Source organism: Eutrigla gurnardus (assembly GCF_963514095.1).
Source record: "Eutrigla gurnardus genome assembly, chromosome: 18".
NCBI classification, from domain to species: Eukaryota; Metazoa; Chordata; class Actinopteri; order Perciformes; family Triglidae; genus Eutrigla; species Eutrigla gurnardus.
In genome coordinates, this window is record NC_139929.1 from 24,080,822 (window position 1) to 24,100,091 (window position 19,270).

Consider the following 19,270-nt stretch of genomic DNA (forward strand, 5'->3'; position numbering starts at 1 on the left):
CTAAGCTAAGGAAACAGAGCTAACATCCGAGGATACGGGGCTAAGGTCTGAGGAAACAGAGCTAACATCTGAGGATACGGAGCTAAGCTCTGAGGAAACAGAGCTAACATCTGAGGTAACAGAGCTAAGGTCTGAGGAAACATAGCTAAGCTTAGGTCTGTGGTAACGGAGCTAACGCCTGAGGTAACAGAGCTAAGGTATGAGGAAACAGAGCTAAGCTAAGTTAACACACATGGCTATAATAAACAAAAGACAAAACATATGGCGTCAGGAAAAAAATCCCAGTAAATAAAAAGGTTGCGCTGGGGTCGTTCCAGCTCGGCTTTCCAAGCGGCCCGTTGACTCCTTACTGTCCTCACAACAGCCGTCAGTGGACGCTTACAGTCTTATTTAACAGCCGATCTGGGGACCTCGTCATCGAGGCAGTCTGGAACCCGTGCTGCACCCTTTATAAAGCAGTCTGAAAAGGGGTGTCCCCTTAGAGGAGTTCATTGGGAAAGTGTAGCGGTCTGGTGGTGTCGTCGCTCGCCACAAACCAGCTCCACCTGGCTGCAGCCCTTGAACGGTTGCATCCAGATTCCAGAGACCATCTTCCTCCTCTGGATGCTCCGCCATGCTAGCCTCCAACCCATAGCCTGCCATCTTCTCTCTCCTCCGGCTCGAAGGACCATGAAAAAGAGTGCGGACACTCTAGCTCCGGCCCGAAGGACCATGGGAAAGAGTGGGCACTCTAGGTGAGGTGAGGCGCTGGGTCAGTTGGAGAGAGGCTGGGGACAGGCTAACCACGGCCAGATGGTTGGGAGTTGGAAGGAAGACAAAGGCAGAGAATCCATTTTGGCCACATACGGGCATTTATTAAGTTTTGGAATGGGTTATGGTAGGTGGTTGCATGTGTGTGCTGTAACAAATAAGAGGCAAATAACATAAGATCAGATATAAAAATCACATGGCACTTCATCATCAGCACATAAGATCAGATATGCGGGCGCACTAGCAGTTATGTCACCGCACAGGCCGACGCTGGAGAATGGCAAATACGGCCAAGCTCAAAGGCCGGAGAAGAGGGGAACCACACTCACGTTTCCGATGACGCACCAGCTGGCCAGGAGAAAGGAGACGTGTTGTGCTCCTGGGCAAGCGATCCGGTGGCGTGCTACGACGCACACAGGTAGACTCCCATCCATTGAAATGGACACCAAGTCCCTGGTATTCAGTTTGTCCACACATTCCTGAAAAAAGGGCCGCATTTTATTACTCCAAATAGCTCAAGACATAGTCATCACACATAGCATACCATACACATACACTCTATTACAGTTTTTCTCAATTGTTTACACACAAATACTGGTACTTGAGACACAATGACCACAACATGTAACTCATGCACCAACCCCCTGAACTAACTCAGCTAAACTGCAAGCACAATTCCTGCTTTACACTCAAATTGCAGTTTTAAAACACACTTTTTTTCAAAACACTACAATTCTCTGCATTTGGCACAATTTTCATGTAGACAATCTCTTGTTTTCACAAGGAACACACTGCCATTCAAAATTCTAAAGTTAATTTCCCTACTATGCACACTGACTCATCATATGGGCAAACACCTGCAACACAATTTGCAATTTGCAATCAGAGCATTAGCATAAAAGTGCAACAGGTGAGCTCTTCTGTTTTGGAGCAATGGATGCCAACATTGGCAACAGAGGCAGAGCCAGAGGAGTGAGAGTACGAGGAGGAGCCTAGCATGGATATTTCCCCCGCTGTTTGGCCATCGCTTGCATTGCCTGTGATGTGGATGAGGTGCTGTGGCCAGACCGAAACAGAAGAGAGGATGCGGGATAGTTGTTGTTTTTTTGGGTTTTTTTGTAACCGTTTACAGTAAATTCTTCTGGTTTTGTATGTAGACCACTGTATATGCAACTTTGTGTTGGTTGGGATGAAAACTGTATACATTACAGTATTCTTGTGGGAAAAATAAAATATATAAAAACAATATTCTAAAATATTTTACAACACATTTATGTATGTACTGTCTGTAGTGAGTGTAACACTGAACAAAAAAAGGCCTATGTCATTATGGTAAATGGAGAAGAAGTGTGTTTTACATTGAGCACATCAGTGTTCAACTGGTTCTTATAAATGTATAAATGTTGTGTGTCATTTGAAAACAAAATACCATTTTGAGAAGAAATAACATTGTTTTGAATGTAAAGTTTCATTTTGCAGGAGAATTGAGGGGTTTTGCCCATTGTGTGTGTGTTTTTTTTATTTGTGTGTAGAGTTCTGAGAGTATGAGGCATGCGTTCAGAAAATGTGTGTAAACATTCGAGAAAAACTGTAAGAAACAAGTATTAAAATACACACTTTAAAATGGATTGTTAAGAAGAGAGGTCTACATGATCAGTAAAGTGAATACAGATACATGTGCCAGATAGAGTTAGAGAGGCAAGGTCCACATTAATGTGCTGAGGTACTTGAGAATGAGTGAAAAGGGCATGGACTGATCCCATGATTCAATTGGGTTCAAGTACGTATGCAATGTGCTCTTTCAGAGTGACAGTGGTGCAACAAGGTAAGTCAATACAGTTCAGGTATAGCCAAAAGACCGGTAATAAATAATTAATATGGATAAGATATGTAGATGATATGTAGGCCTGATAGAAGACAGAAAATAGCAGCAATAATAAATATGGCCATTATAATTAGTAGTGTAAACAGTGGCAATTATAGAAACAGCAGCAATAATATGGGATAAATAAATAAAATAAATATGGACAAATAAATATTATCATGAGTAATGTAAACATTGGCAGGAGCACACAAAATAACCAGTCAATACTAAAGTTAAAGTGGATCTAAATAGTCCAGGCTGGGGTGGGTAGAGAGGGGCTGTGCATAAGGGCTAACATAGCCAGTAAACAGTAAACTGTATGGTCAAATGACATTGCTTTTACAGGACGGTGTATGCCCAAAAAATGATATCAATATAAATTGAGAATAATTTAGGGTAAAAAGGGTTATGCTTACTTTGAGATGTGACAGCAGATCTTGTGCAGTAATAATAATAATAATAACTTGGACTTATATAGCGCCTTTCATAGTACTCAAGGTCGCTTCACAAAAAGTGTGTGTGTGTGTGTGTGTATGTGGGGGCAGGGGGGTTAGGGATCAAAGGACTTAGCGCAAAGAAATGTTTTGAGGTGCTTTTTGAACATGGGCAGGGATGGGGCAGAGCGGATGTGGAGTGGGAGACTATTCCAGTTTGTAGGAGCATAGGCAGAGAAAGCCCTGTCCAAAAAGGTTTGCAACCTTGTGCGGGGTATTGCCAGCAGGTCCTTGTCAGAGGACCGCAGGGAGCGTGATCGAGTGTAGGGGTGGAGGAGATCTTTGAGGTATTGTGGTGAGAGTCCATGGAGAGCTTTGTAGGTGAGCAGGAGGATCTTGTAGGTGATGCGTGACTTGACTGGCAACCAGTGGAGCTGTTGGAGGATGGAAGTGATATTCTGCCAGGGCTTGGTGTTGGTTAGAACCCTGGCAGCTGAGTTCTGGACACGCTGGAGCCTGCTAAGTTCCTTGGTGGGCAGTCGAGGCAGGACACCATTGCAGTTATCCAGGCGGGAGGTGATGAAGGCGTGGATGAGTGTTTCTGTGACTGAGTGCGTGAGTGAGGGCCGGAGTCGTGAGATGTTTCTGAGGTGATAGAAGGCAGACTTGGTGGTGGTGTTGATGTGAGACCGGAAGGAGAGAGTGGAGTCCAGGACGACGCCCAGGTTGCGCACCTCAGGAGAGGGGGAAATGCAGCAGCCATCCACAACCAGGGCCAGGTCTCCAACCCTTTTGAGCAGTGGTGCAGGGGCGACCACCATGAGCTCTGTCTTATTACTGTTAAGTTTGAGTAGGTTTGTGGTCAGTAGAATGTCCCATAAACTGCGAGCCCATATATCTGGACTGAACCTGGGTCTCGTCCCAGAAGCAGACATGCACATCCAGCTGTTTGTTTTTCATAGTTTCGTTGAGGCTCTCATCGAACATCAGAACGAACGGCGATTTGTTGACTTTGGACACCAATTCCTCCTTGATATTAACAGCTAAACCAAACTTGGCTATGTACGCTGTTTTGTCGGCACCACAAGTAAAGGTGCAAGCGATGTCAGAATCGCGGAACATGCACTTGAAAAGCTCTGAAATACCATCATTTCCATTGTAGGACTGGTGTTTGGCGATGGTGTCCACAACACCTCTGCTTTCATCGTCGGTGTGGACCCAAAAGTTGCGCGCAGATCCACTCTAGTTGCGGTCGTAGCTGGAGGGGCTGTAGTGATAGCACTAGTAGCTGGCTGGTTAATGTTATCTGCTTCTGCTTCAGGCACATTAACAGCTGGCAGGCTAAGGTTAGCAGGTTGAAACACTCCGGCGATGGAAGGAGTTTGATCCTTCCCTTTGATAGCATTGATGTCCTTGGACGACTTGGCATGAGACTCTAAAGACTTCACGCCCATGCACGCTGAATCTGTTTTTTGCATACTGTGCAAAAAGGTTTGAATACATTGTTGTCCACCGGTTTTAACCAGTGACAAAATGCTTGTTTATCTCACTACGTTTCGTTAAATTCACATTTCCCCATAACCCCAGCATGAAATAGGTAGCTAGGTAACGTAAACAAACTTTAAAAAACAACATAACGGCGTTAGTCAAATTTTCTGGTCTGGGTTGCGGTGCAACTTCGAACCAGGGGAGCGTTGCATTCTCAATATTGGTTCCGCCACTCTTTATTTAGGCAACGTTATTTAATCAAAATAATAGTGGTTGACAAAACTTCTGAGATACAGAGAAGTTAAGGCGGGTCCACACCGCACCGACTGCCCGACTCGCGTCGGTAAATGAAGTCGGGCTACTTAATATGGCCGACTCGAATGGCGGATTACACATTTGAATCGGCTGAAATGAACGCCGACGTGGGCCGATTCGAGCGACCACACCAAGGAGACTCATGTCACGGACGCCGACTCTCTCAAAGACGCCGATTTTCGGTCCGGTGTGGACCCGCCTTTAGATACTGCACAAATCTTAAGACCCAGATATCAAAATTCAAGACTTTTTCCAGTCTTTTTAAGGTATTATTTCCAAATAACTAAATTCAATGCTTTTAAGACTTTTTAGGAACTCGCGGAAACCCTGAACAAAGGGGCTGTACAGTGGTGTAGCAAGAGGGTCCCGGGTTCGATTCCCGGGTCAGGTTCCTTCTGTGTGGAGTTTAAGCATGGATTCTCTCCGGGTTCTCCGGCTTCCTCCCACAGTCCAAAGACATGCAGGATAGGGATAGGTTCATTGATGACTCCAAATTGCCAGTGAGTGTGAATGGTTGTCTGCCTATACACCCCCCCCACCACCACGACCCTAAATACAGGATAAAGCAGTAGACGATGGATGGATGGGCGTTGTTAGAATTGGCTTTCACTTCGTTCACTTTAGACTTGTTCTTTTTCACTGAACTCATATAAATCACTGGTTGTGCTCGTTGAATCTTCTAGGCCCTTTTTTGTGACAGTTAGGTTTGCTAGAATAGATACAGGCCTCAAGGACAACATCCATACATGTTTCATATTACATTTCTATAAGTTCAAGTCAGAGATAACTGACCAATAAGACTCGGTTGCGTGCAAGTTCAACCTCTGTATGGGGCAGTCCCAGCCCAAGAAGATAAATTGTAACCAGCACCAGTAAATCTTGCTCACTCTGACTGAGATCCTGTGGGAGATCTGCCATTCCGAGCCCAGCGCTGCCATACTTCTGTGACCTGAATAAATACTATCTCCTTGGGCTTCCAACAAAAGAACTGGGGATTAATACCGTAACAAAGACACACATGGAATTTGCATTTAGCTCTATCCAGTACTGCTTTTTAGTAACATTTGAAATATTTTTTGGCTTTTTCCTACTAATATTTAAAGTCGCAGTTGGCAAGTCTGGCAGATCGAGTTGACTCAGTCAAATTTGGAATGTATCCAACACTCACGCCCCTCCCCAACGACCACCGAGCTCCTCCGCTCCCTCACATCGAGTGCTCGTCAGTGCGCGTGCACCAGATTCTGTGAACGCGCCTGTGTCTTCTCTCATCGATAAACAGCATGGAGTACATGCTACACAGCATACACGGACATTTTTTGTTTGACCCATTCAGCATCATTACCATATAGCAAAAAAATGTTTAAATACCATTTATCAGTGGTTCTCAATGTATTAGCCTAACTCAGAGTGTACAAATAGAACCAATTGACCCAACAGTAAGATACAAGACACAGCATGGCTCATTTTGTATATGTTTACTTTGGGTACTTTATATAAAAAATAAAGTAATCAAATACTAAACATACGAAACATTTGAAAAAAAACAAAAAAACAAAAGCTCGGTAATGTTATTTTAAAATGTAAAAGATTTCTTGTTTCTAGCTTCTCTTCCCAGCTCAAAGTCCTTAAGAGCTGTGTGCTCTTGGTGATTTCTCTCTCGTTCTGATCATAGACAGTAGGTTCTGACCAAAGAGTAGACTATATGGGGCGAGATCCGAGGTCCACCCCTTGCTGGCTCTAAAAGCTTAACTATTCCGTCATGGTGGCGTCAAGCTAAGCTCAGCAGCTAGATAACTATGAACTATGAAATCTGTCTTCCTTTTTTCCAGAAGTTCCGTGTTTCCGTTGAATTTTTTCTTAATTCTTTGTTTTAAACTTAAAGAGCATTCTTTCCATCAAATGTCTAATCATGTGGTTGATGACTAAAAATTAAAGAAATAAATAAGAAAATATGAGAAATGTATTGGAGAAACATTAGTAGTTCTAATTCTAATCCCTTGTCATTCAGAGTCAAATGTGCATAAAATATGTAAGTGTATGTGCAATCATTTATGGAGGAGTCGCAATATACCACCCACGTTTTCAAATAATAACTTTGGACCACCCCTGACTTTTACCGCGTCTAAAGTCAGCGCATCTGTCGATCCACTTGCCGCTATTTAACTTTCACCTTCAGTTGTGAATCAGTTCATTTCTGAACGTATCTGATGTGAGATTCTGTTTGTTGCTGCTCATCACCCGGATTGTCGCGGGTCGAGTCATTTGGCCCTAGTTTCATGGCGCAGCGCAGGGTGGCGTAGCCAGCACAATGCAAGTTTCAACCAGCACAGCCTTGCACACGGTCAGTTTGGCAGTTTGGTGGATCGCCTGCGCCGAGATGGGTGTGGCGGCGCAGCAGGGGGAGGCGTCACAGAGGAAGTGGCAGTGGAAGTTTCGTGCCAAAAAGCCACACCGAGACTGCGCCGAAAGCCCGCCAGCTACAACCTGGTCTACTCTCGGCGCAAGGTGAATTACAGCTGGCGGAGTGGCAGTTTGGCTCACTCCGCGCACACGTCACCAAGACCTCACAGGCAGGTTTCCACAGTTCCAGGCACATTTAAATGCAATAAATAATCACAACAAACACTATTTAATACAACTTATTGAATCAACACGTGAATATATATCTATATAGATTGTCCCGTCACATCTGACGTCAGATCAAAGGCGGAAACTCAGCCTGACTGAATTAACACAGCTGAAACTGTGATGCAAACTAATGAGTTTGCATCTCTCTCAGCCATCTGGCGCTGCTGCTGCTGCTGCTGCTGTCTTCTGTCATTGGGTTGTCAAGTGACGAAACTTGCACTGCACCTCGCCTCGGCGCATTAAAGGTGAGGAGAGATGCTCATTTGTTTGGTGAAGATCCGAATCGGCTGTGTTAAGCCCACTCCACGCCTTCTCTCCTCCTCGTCTCCCACTCACGCCTTCTCTTCTTGCGGGGGTAGGAGTGACGGGAAGAGTGCCTGCGCCGCACGAAACTAGCAAAGTCCAGGCGGACACACCCCGTCGGCGCGGCGCAAGTGCGCTGAGCCCCGACTGTGCCTGGTGTACGAAACTAGGGCCCATTATGTTGACAAAACTCAGAGAACAGTTCTGCATAATAAACGTCTTGCTGTGTGTGTGTGTGTGTGTGTGTGTGTGTGTGTGTGTGTGTGTGTGTGAGATCAGCCCCGCCCCTCGGTGAAACAGACAGAGAGGAGAGAAGCTGGATGAAGCGGTGTGGCCGTTACACTATAACACAGGAGTGACTTGTGTTTGTTTCTTTCGGCTTAGGTGCGGTGACAAACGCTTATAATGTTACCTCGATGCTCTCGACCCTAGATAACAGATAACACAATAGATTTGGTTTGTTGCTGGATGGAAACTTCAGATTTCAGTGTATTTTCAAAGCTTTGAATACCTCCGGTATTACTATTTTTTCTGATTTGTATGCGATAATATACTTGACATTAGATGTGGATATTAAAGAGAATATTTGTAATGCAAATAGTTATTTGAGAACATTTACATTATAACTACTTCATTGTATATATAACTGAAATATTGTGTTATATTAGATTATAACTATATAATAATATTTTTATCTAATGAATGTTTTCCTGGTAATAAAAATAATAATTAGGAAGAAGCACAAGGTACAGAGTGAACGTTAATCACCAATGTCTACCATTTCCTGCAGGATTCATTGACTTCATCGTGGAACCGACATTCACAGTGTTAACTGACATGATCGAGAAGATTGTGACAACGCTTGTTGACGAAACATCTCACTCTGGATTGGCAAGCGTCAGATGCCGGAGGTATAGATGATACTGACATTATCCTGGATCTGATAGCTCAGATGTTTCCTTGAACAAAAAAAATAAATCCCTGTATAGAATTTTTAACATATTGTGGTATACATTATACAAAATCATCATATGATATAGAATATTTAAAGCCAGCCATCCTTGGTCTCTCGTACTCATCCTCTCATTCCATCCCACCACCTACTCATACTCCCAGTCCCACCCCAGCCCAAGTTGAGGTGAAATTTGAACACTGTTTACAAATAGAAACCAACAGTGTGACTAGCGGCCCGTTCCAGAAAGCAGGTTTTCCTGAAACTCTGAGTTTGTGAACCCTGAGAAGAGGGATACTCTGCGTTTTCCGTTCCAGAAAGAGAGGTAACTCAACCTTTAGGTCAGTTACCATAGTAACTGACTCTGTGAACCTAACCTGCTCGCTGGCAGGTTTGCTTCAACATACCATGAGTTTCTCCTACATGTCTCCACCTTTTTCCGAAATCTGAACCAACTCTGAATTGCCGTCCTTTCCTCGTCACCCTAATATGGAAATAAAAGTGATTCTAACAGCTTTACGTCTGGAGAGGATTTTAAATTACTTAAAAGGATATTACCATTTTTCCTACCAATCACATATCTAAACAATATTCTCCGACATTTTCAACATTTCATATTGCGGACATAATGTAGATTCTTTGCAGAGCTCTTTAGATTATTTGCGAACGGGAGTTTTCTGAAAAAGGACATTTCTTTGTTGAAATAGCCGCTTATATTTACTGTTTAAATAATCTCAGAGTTGGTCAACTCAGAGTTCAGGGTTAGGTTCAGAGTTTGTTGAGCCTGCTTTCTGGAACATCCATCCATCCATCCATTGTCTACCGCTTATCCTGTATTCAGGGTCACGGGGGGGCTGGAGCCGATCCCAGCTATCATTGGGCGAAGGCAGGGTACACCCTGGACAGGACGCCAGTCTATCGCAGGGCCCTTTCTGGAACAGACCCTAGATATTATACCTTTTGAGAAAACAATGAGGCATTGTTAATTTCAAGTGTAAAATGAAAGGTGGGGAGAGATACTAGCTTCATAGTTGAAACTTGACTGGATGAATGTGTGTGTATTTGGATATCTACACAGTGTCAACAGTATCAGTGGCAGTTATGGGAAGCAGTCCAGTGTGAAGAGTCCAGGCTCCGAAGGCAGCTGCTCTCTCACCGCAGTGGACTTCAAGAGCTTCAAGGTCAAATGGAACCAAGAGATTCATCACAACAGGGAGACCTGGAAGGCCCAGGAAACCAAAGGTATCCACACTTTCTTAGTCTAGCAGGGTGAAAATGGTTGTGGATCCAAATGCAGGCTGAGACAGGCCAAGTCCAAACAAGATAGGCCATGGGGGCAAAAAAACAGCATTCAAAAATAACGGATAATCCAACAGAAGACAAAAAAAAATCTTACTAGGAACAACAGCAGGCAAAAAACAAAAAGGACACAGGAAGGCTGGAAGCAGGAACACAAGTAACAAGACTAGGATGACGAAACAATAGATACAGTCGGCAAGCAAAGGAACGCCCACAAAACGTCACATCCGGTTCGTGCCAAGTGGGAAAACAAACCAGTTTCCACAATGCCCAGGAGCTGCTGTGTGCCCTTTTGCACAACAAGTAAGATAAAAAAAACAAGATCTTAAGTTTTATATTTTGCCAAACCGAATCACAGAGCCTAGGAGAAGAACCCGGTGGCTTCAAGCGATCCGTTGGGAGGATGAGTTTGGCCACCTGTGGGATCCAAAATCCAAACATGTGTACGTCTGTAGTCAGCACTTCATTACAGGTATGACAATGTTATTCACACAATAACAGTGTTAGATTGTTTCGTAGTTAACATGAATGTTCAATTACTAGTTTTAATAGAAGTTAACTAACTACTACGTTATGCAGGCTCTTGCCTCGTTACAAAAGCTAACGAGTATACAAAAACAAAGCTATGCTAACAACACTGGTGATAGCTTCTGAGCTTTCTGCAGTTAAAATTTATTTCATTATCTCCCCTTCTATCCCCTTCTCATTTCGTTTGTGAACTGTCTTGCCCTAGGCTTAAAAAACGAAGACATAGCCCACCCAGACTACATACCCTCGATGTTCCCACATAGAAAGACAAAGTCTCCCAGGTCAGTACTTCAGAGGCTGGAGAGAAGGAGGAAGCGTGAGGGTGTTCAGTCTGCCCAACCAGAATCCCCAACATCAGAAGCTCCCATACCTCTTCAGGATTTAGAGAGAAAACAACTAAATGAAGAAATTTATCATTTAAGAAGAGAAAGAGATGAGGCCATGAAGGAGCGAGATGAAGCCATCAGAGAATTGGAGACGCTGACATTTTCGGTAAACAGTGTGAGAGAAAATGACACTAAATGTAAACTCATGACAGGCCTGTCATGGACAGTATTTGACACTCTTCATCAGTACCTGGTACAGTTTGTGAAAACACAGAAAACATCCAAGCTGTCAACAGAAGACCAGCTCTTTATTACTCTGGTGAAACTGCGGCAGAACCCCTCAACCGATCTGCTGTGTGGAATATTTGACCTGGCACATAGCACTTTCCTTGATGTATTCTCCCGATGGTTGGATTTGATGTACGCCAAGATTTCGTTTTTGATTAAATGGCCTGATAGAGAGTGTATCAGAAGCACAGTACCAGCAGAGGTTCTCTTCCAGTACCCTAGAGTGACTGCAATTATCGACTGCTTTGAGATCAGAATTGAACACTCAAAGACGCTGAAAACAAGGTGAGATATTTTTCTTTTTGATAGCATGCATAAAGTGTTGGGTTTTTGTAATGCTTACCTGGCTGTCTGTGTTTATGTACACAATTTATAGATCAGTATTACTAAAGACTGTCTCTTCTCACAGAGCTATCACCTACTCAAAGTACAAAAACTGGACAACAGTGAATTACTTCATTGCATGTCACCCAGCTCAATCACATATCTCTCCAAAGGCTGGGGAGGGAGGGCTTCAGATGTGCATATTGTAAGGAACTCGGACTTCTTATCTCAGAAGTTCCACCATGCAGGAGATCAGGGGCCCGTTTCACAAAGCAGGTTGTCAGACAATTACTGCCCGATCTAATGTGTATAACTGAATGGAACAGTTTATTGATCTAAAGGTAATAACTCTTTATTTTCAGACTTGCACAGCGACACTGTGATGTAATGGTCAGCAATGCCGCCCACGGCGCAGGCGACAGGAGTTCAACTCCCGTAGTTCACAAAGTAGAGCACTGAATGAATTATCATTTTCATTGGGTGTAATCCCCCGAGGCACAGAAAGAAAGTGGCGTCAGTTGAAAATTAAGCATAAGAATATTGCGCAAATACGTTGACTAAGGCATATGATTTTAATCATATTTCACATATTAAACAGTAAATATAAGCAGATATTTCAACACAGAAATGTACTTAAACATTTCATAAATCTCCCGTTCGCAAAAACACTACCTCCGCAAAGAATCTGGTTGCGGATTATGTCCGCGATATGAAATGTTGAAAATGTCAGAGAATATTGTTTAGATAATATCTAATGTGATTGGAAAGAAAGGTAATCAAAATTGTCTCCCAACGCAAAGCTGCTAGAATCACTTTTATTTTCATATCGATTAGGTTGGAAAGGATGGCACATTTTTTTCAGAGTTGGTTCAGATTCCGGAAAAAGGCGGAGACATGTAGGGAGAAACTCACGATTTGTTGAAGCAAACTAGCTAGCTACCCGGGTAACTGACTCGGATTTATGCTGAACTGGCTTTGTGAAACCGAAAAACCAGAGTTTCCCTCATCTCAGGGTTAATTAACTCAAAGTTTTCACTAAACCTGCTTTGTGAAACGGACCCCAGGTAACAATTTCACGGTATGCTTTATGAAATGTTTTTTTTTTCTAATTTAAGTCTTATTTGTGATTTTATTATTTACCCATAGTTACTATTTTTGAGTTGCTGGTGAAGTAAAGTAGTGTTTTTAAGTATTTCTTATGTTTATTTCAGATTTTAGCCGACAGGGGCTTCACTTTGAAGGATGACTTTGCTGTTCTGGGTGCACAGCTCATCACACCGTCTTTCACGAGGGGCCGAAAACAACTGTCAGTCGAAGATGTTGCAAATTCTCATGTGACTTCGAACATCAGAATTCACATTGGTAAGTATACAGTCAGCAGTCTCATACAGTAGATTTGAATGTTTTTGGTATTCAGAGTGTGTGCTGCATCATCAAATCACTGTTGCTACTTGCCGCTGACATGGTTCACATTTCCCTAACTAAATTAATTACTGTAACAGTACAGATCCGGGTTAACAGTGCAAGTGCTGAGACGTTATTCAATTAATCACATCAACGAGTACATGTGTAATCCCTACTTTGTAGGGTGTCTTAAGATAACATTTTATCTCAAAAACATGTTATTCTATATTTAAATACATTGAACTGTTCACATTTAGTGCAATATCAAGAGAACAGGATAACAGGAAGTCAACAGGGATCTTTCTTCACTTTAACATGAAAAAGAAACACTAATTATAGGTCACAATGCAATGATGATATGATATAACGGTCAACTGTGCTACTCCTGTGAAACTCAAACATAACAATGTAGATAAACAGCATTTTAACAACAAATATGTGATATGTGGTCTGCAGAGAGAGTAATTGAAGAGCCGGTACCACATTCTGGATGGCCCACTTCCTCTGCGCCTGGTGAAGAGACTGCAGGATGAAAGACAGAAGAGAGAAGAGGCCATGATTGACAGAATTGTGCATGTCTGTGCAGCACTAATGAACTTGTCTGGCAGTGTTATGTACAACCGTTACAGAATCTGAGAGTAAGAACAAAATCAATGTGCAGTAATTTGATAAGGAGCATCAGAGAACAATATTTTATGCAACTTTTTTATACAACAAATAAGTCATTATTGTTCCAATTGTGCCATTTTACAGGTTTCAGTGGAGACATAATGGATCTTTCTAATCAAAACCGCCTGTTGTTTGTCTTTCCACAGGTCCCTGAACTTATCTCAGTGCTACTCTGCTGCTGCACACCCTGTCACCCTGCCTCTGATGCCTGTCACCCTGCCTCTGTTGCCTGACGCCCTGCCTCTGTTGCCTGATGTTCTGCTGCCACTTGTGTTGCCTGATGGGTCACTCCCTGTGCTGCTTTCGACTGGACTGTGTTCTGCCTACTTAGCAGAAACATATACAGTGCTTAGCATATATTGTAAATAAATGCATAGGCTTTGTGATATTTTATTTTGTACATTTAGTCTGGTCTATGTTGATACTGAATGAAATAGCTATAATATGCTTCAAAATGAATTGGTATAAATAAATATGTAACTCTCAGTCACGGTGACTGAGAGTTACATATTTGTTTGCATCACATTAATGGCACCACTGATGAAGTCCTCATCTCTTTGTACTCTGAATATCAGGCAGGTCGGAGGAGTCCAAGTGATGAAGTCTGCATACATCCATTTGGTAACAAACATCTGCATTTTGACCTATCAAATGCAATGCAATCATCATAACACTAATATTTACATTATAGACAGTATGCCATCTGTGGATAATTATCTTGGATAATTGCACAAAATGTTGCAGACTTATTAGAGGTGTGCAGGTATATGCAGGTGAAATATTGAAATACCTGAGTGAAATATGCATGGCTCCTCTTTAAGCTTGTCAGGCTTTCCAGGTGTCCTCTTTTGTCCTCAAGCCACTGTTGGTACCCAGTAGAGGTGTCTTGCCCCCACCTGTAAGGACACTTAGCCTCTATAACACCCTCACCACAGCAGTCACAGGAAACATAGCCATCACATGAAACCCCCAGGTATGGCATAGTTTGGCAGATGCGGAAGCCAGCCTTTCTTATGAGCAGGTTCTGATGTGGTGCATCTACTGGGGCACAGATGTAAATGGTGGAGGACAGGTTGGCTGTGGGACTCCCAGCTCCAAGAGCATGTTGATAAAGGCAGGAACACACCGGCCCAACCGTTGGACGTCTGAAGCGTTTGGAGAGGCTCGGACGAGGTCGGGAACACATATGTTTGGTGTGTACAGCTGTGTCGGAAGCTTTTGGAGCCACGTGGACGTTGTCTGATCAGACTGAGCATGCGAAGTCTGAGGAGGTGGGCTGTTGGACGTCTGAGCCATTGGATACTCTGATTGGCGGTGTGCTAGCGAATCAGAGTATCCAATGGCGGTGTGTGGGCGGGGCGGAAGTGACGATGGTAAACTCCGTATTACTCGTTCCCTACTGAGACGACGTCTTCGTAAAATAATGAGCCCGAGAGCACACAACGCGAGTGTCACCCTAGCCAGAGTCATCTTTCCAGAAATGCCAAGTATTTAGTCCACAAAGGTCTTCTCGAGTCGAACGAATACTGAACCAAGACTGTGTGTGCATTGTTTTTATCTGCACTCTGCATTTCCTGTTTTCCTGTTTTGGAGTACTGGCGCCACCCGCTGTTAAGGAGGCTTATTGCATCTCGCGCAAGCGCAGAACGTGCACGCTGCTGTGTGGTCGGAAGCACGTCGAAGCGGTGTGTACAACGCAACTTTTCTGCCGAACGGGTCAGACGAGAGGCAACAGAGTGGGCGGAGAGTGGTCGGATAAGGCAGTTGGACGTCTGGGCGGTGTGTGGGGGCCTTTAGTGTCAATGGCATCTTGCTCATGTTGTCTCCCCCACTGAATCCAGGGCTTCATTATTGGCCTGTGCCTTTGTTCACATATGGTGTTGATTAGTGACTTGCTAGGATGTTCTGTAGCTGTTAAGACACGGTGGGCTATGGAGCCTGTAATGCGACCAACCCGCTCTTGATGCCATTGCACACAGGATGCCTGACGGATGGTTGCTCTCTCCACATTTTCAATCTCCTCCTCAGTCACCTCATGCTGGCTGAAACACCATGGCTTCTTAAAAGGCCTGGAAAAATCCTTGACACTATTTAATACCACAGTGTCAGGTGATCTGTCAGCCAGCATAGTGAGGAACTGCTGCTGCTGTGATAAAGAGGCTTTTGGCATAGGGGCTTTCCTTTTCCTTTTTTTTGACACCTTGTCCTCTGTGTAAAAAGTTGTCTCTGCAACAAGGGCAGGCTCAATCTTTTTAACACGTCTTGTTCCACTCACAGGCTTTGCTTGTGCATGGCACTTTGTTGATCCCCATGCGGACACAAGCCTCTAATTTAAAAAGAACAGCAGCCACATGGGAACAACTTTCACCAAGACTGAAAAGGAAGGGAAAAACATATCCATTAGCTCTAGATCACTAAAGATATTGGGACTAAGATTTTACATATAGGCCTACTGCTCATCCAAAAGAAATGTCACCAGGGGTCCATTTCACAAAGCAGGTTTAGTGAAAACCTTGAGTTAGTTAACCCTGAGATGAGGGAAACTCTGGTTTTTCGGTTTCACAAAGCCAGTTCAGCATAAATCTGAGTCAGTTACCTGGGTAACATACTCCGTGAACCTAACCTGCTCGCTAGCAGGTTTGCTTCAACAAACAGTGAGTTTCTCCCTACATGTCTCCGCCTTTTTCCGGAATCTGAACCAACTCTGAAAAAAATGTGCCGTCCTTTCATCGTCAACCTAATCCATATGGAAATAAAAGTGATTCTAGCAGCTTTGCGTTGGGAGACAATTTTGATTACCTTTCCTTCCAATCACATTAGATATTATCTAAACAATATTCTCCGACATTTTCAACATTTCATATCGCGGACATAATCCGCAACCAGATTCTTTGCGGGGGTAGTGTTTTTGCGAACGGGAGATTTATGAAATGTTTAAGTACATTTCTGTGTTGAAATATCTGCTTATATTTACTGTTTAATATGTGAAATATGATTAAAATCATAAGCCTTAGTCAACGTATTTGCGCAATATTCTTATGCTTAATTTTCAACTGACGCCACATTCTTTCTGTGCCTGGGGGGATTACACCCAATGAAAATGACAATTAATTCAGTGCGCTACTTTGTGAACTACGGGAGTTGAACCCCTGTCGCCTGCGCCATGGGCGGCGTTGTTAACCATTACACCACATTGTCGCTGTGCAAGTCTGAAAATAAAGACTTATTACCTTTAGATCAATAGACTGTTTCATTCAGTTTTACACATTAGATCGGGCAGTAATTGTCTGCCACGCCAACTATCGCTACTTTGCTGCAGTTACGTTGCTCCGCTTTCTCAGGATGAGCTCGTTTTCTACATAAACACTCAGTAATATCTAATGACGCTCTCCCCGTTGCCATGGTGAATCGTAGTATCGGAGCTCCATTGATGATGGCTTTATAGAGTCGGCAGGCACGCGCGTAACTCAGAGTTTACATACTCAGAGTTGACTGAACTAATTCAAAACCGCTGTTCTGAAACTGAAAACTCAGAGTTGCCCATCTCAGATTTGGTCAACTCAGAGTTCAGGGTTAGGTTCAGAGTTTGTTGAACCTGCTTTGTGAAACGGGCCCCAGGTGGTGACAGGTCACCGCCTGGTGACATTTGTTTTGACACCAGGTGGTGACATTTCTTTTGGAAACATTTTGATATATTTGGATGTATTTATGGCACACACACACACACAAATTAATGAACACATTCACAAACGTACCCTGCCATGCAGTTGCAGTGGGCAGCGATGATAGTACCCTCTCCCTTAACTGCGACCCACGTCTGGTGCGGCTTCTCTGTCACCCTCCAGGATGGCTTTACATCACTTCGGAACAGGTAGGTATCCGAGGAAGGTAGTTTATGATGAAGCACAACTCCAACAAACCACTTGAAAAAAAGTTGTGTGCCTCCAGGGACCGATAGTTCTTTAGGCTGCTGTGTGTGTAAATCCCTGCGTGATATACCGAGTCGTCAATAACCAATATGTATATGCAGCTCATGATGGCTATTGTGCAATAACAACCATTGTGTGGTGAACAAATTCACTAAAACGTGCTAATTTCCTTGTCAGACATAGAAATTATGTGAGGTTTAATTCATCAGTTAACGTGATTTTGCCTCTTACCGGGTGATTCAACCAGATAGCAGAAGATATCTGGGAATGAAACTTCAGGCCATTCAGTCGGATCATTTGTCCACTCTTTAATAAGATACGGACAAGAATCCGATCCCATCAAAGTTATCTTTTGAAGGTATCTATCCCTGTCAATGGGCTGCAATGAGTCAATGTATGACATGTTTGTTTAGCTAAATATCAAAATTTGAAATCCGCGCGCTTACAGTGTTCCGGGCGAGGGGGAAAGGATTGTTTTCCCACTCGAAATGCCCCGCCCCCAACTGTGACGCATCGCGACCCAACTGTGATGCTATGCCGACTGTATCTATGAGCCAACAAAGAGACAGGGGAAACACACAGACTATATACACAGGGACTTATTAACACAACGAGGGACAGGTGAGGAAACACAAGGGCAGGTGATAGGGGAGAATTGGACAATCACACACACATACATAGAAACACAGAAAGAAGGAGGGGAACAGAACAGGGGCCCATTGCACAAAACTAGGATAAGAGATTAAGCCGGGACATCCTGGTTATCCTGGTTCAATTTATCCGTGATCCGGTTGCACAAAAGCGGGATAGGGGGCCATGGTTACATAAATTACCATGGAGATTTATTCTGTGGAGTGAGCCTGCTCCAGACCTGGCTAAATTCCAGGATCTATTTAATCTCATCCCTTATCTCAGTCAGCAGTCATCACAAACGGAAACCAATAGTTATTCCACTGCCCACTACACATTGTTATCACATATAACTAGACACACTGTCATTATTTAAACGTTTGTGATCATTAATTTCAATCATTTTAGATAATTATGATTTTAGATGATGTTGCTATCATTGAGTAATTTACAGTTTCCCATAGACTATAAGGCTATATATAAAATGACGGAATATTAGAGCCACAGAGAAAAAATCAAAAATCACAGACTTCGAGAATAAAGTCATACATTTATGAGAATAAAGTCATAATATTGTAACCCGTTGTTTTGGAGGAGGAGAGTATTAAAGTATGGAAGCCCGTTTCCGCCAGTGTGATGAAAGAAAAAAAATCCTCTCAGTCATTATAATGAGAAAGTATCTCAATATATTGACCTAGCATCTCATAATAATGAGATAGTATCTCAATATAATGAGATAGTATCTCAAAATAATGACTTAGTACCTCAAAATAATGAGAAAGTATCTCATAATAATGACTTAGTATCTCAATATAATGAGATAGTATCTCAATATATAGACTTAGTGTATCTCAAAATAATGACTTAGTATCTCAAAATAATGAGATAGTATCTCAAAATAATGACTTAGTATCTCAATATATTGACTTAGTATCTCATAATAATGAGATAGTATCTCAAAATAATGACTTAGCATCTCAATATATTGACTTAGTATCTCAAAATAATGACTTAGTATCTCAATATATTGACTTAGGCCTATGTCTTGTTTCCTCATTTGCGCCAAAGCAACAGAAGCAAGTGGGTGAGACAAGGCTTAGCAGACCTAAATGGATACCATCATTGAAGACTACTTTAGA

General features: G+C 42.9%; 1 protein-coding gene across 1 annotated transcript in view; it reads left to right on the forward strand.

The window, feature by feature from the left end:
* pde1ca (phosphodiesterase 1C, calmodulin-dependent a) overlaps nt 1-19,270 on the forward strand; it is a 190,595-nt gene that overhangs the window by 131,503 nt on the left and 39,822 nt on the right. The window contains exons 14-15 of the mRNA XM_084033837.1: nt 8,573-8,693; nt 9,813-9,976. Of these exons, the coding sequence (XP_083889963.1) occupies nt 8,573-8,693; nt 9,813-9,976 (285 nt within the window). The remainder of the gene's footprint in view (nt 1-8,572; nt 8,694-9,812; nt 9,977-19,270) is intronic.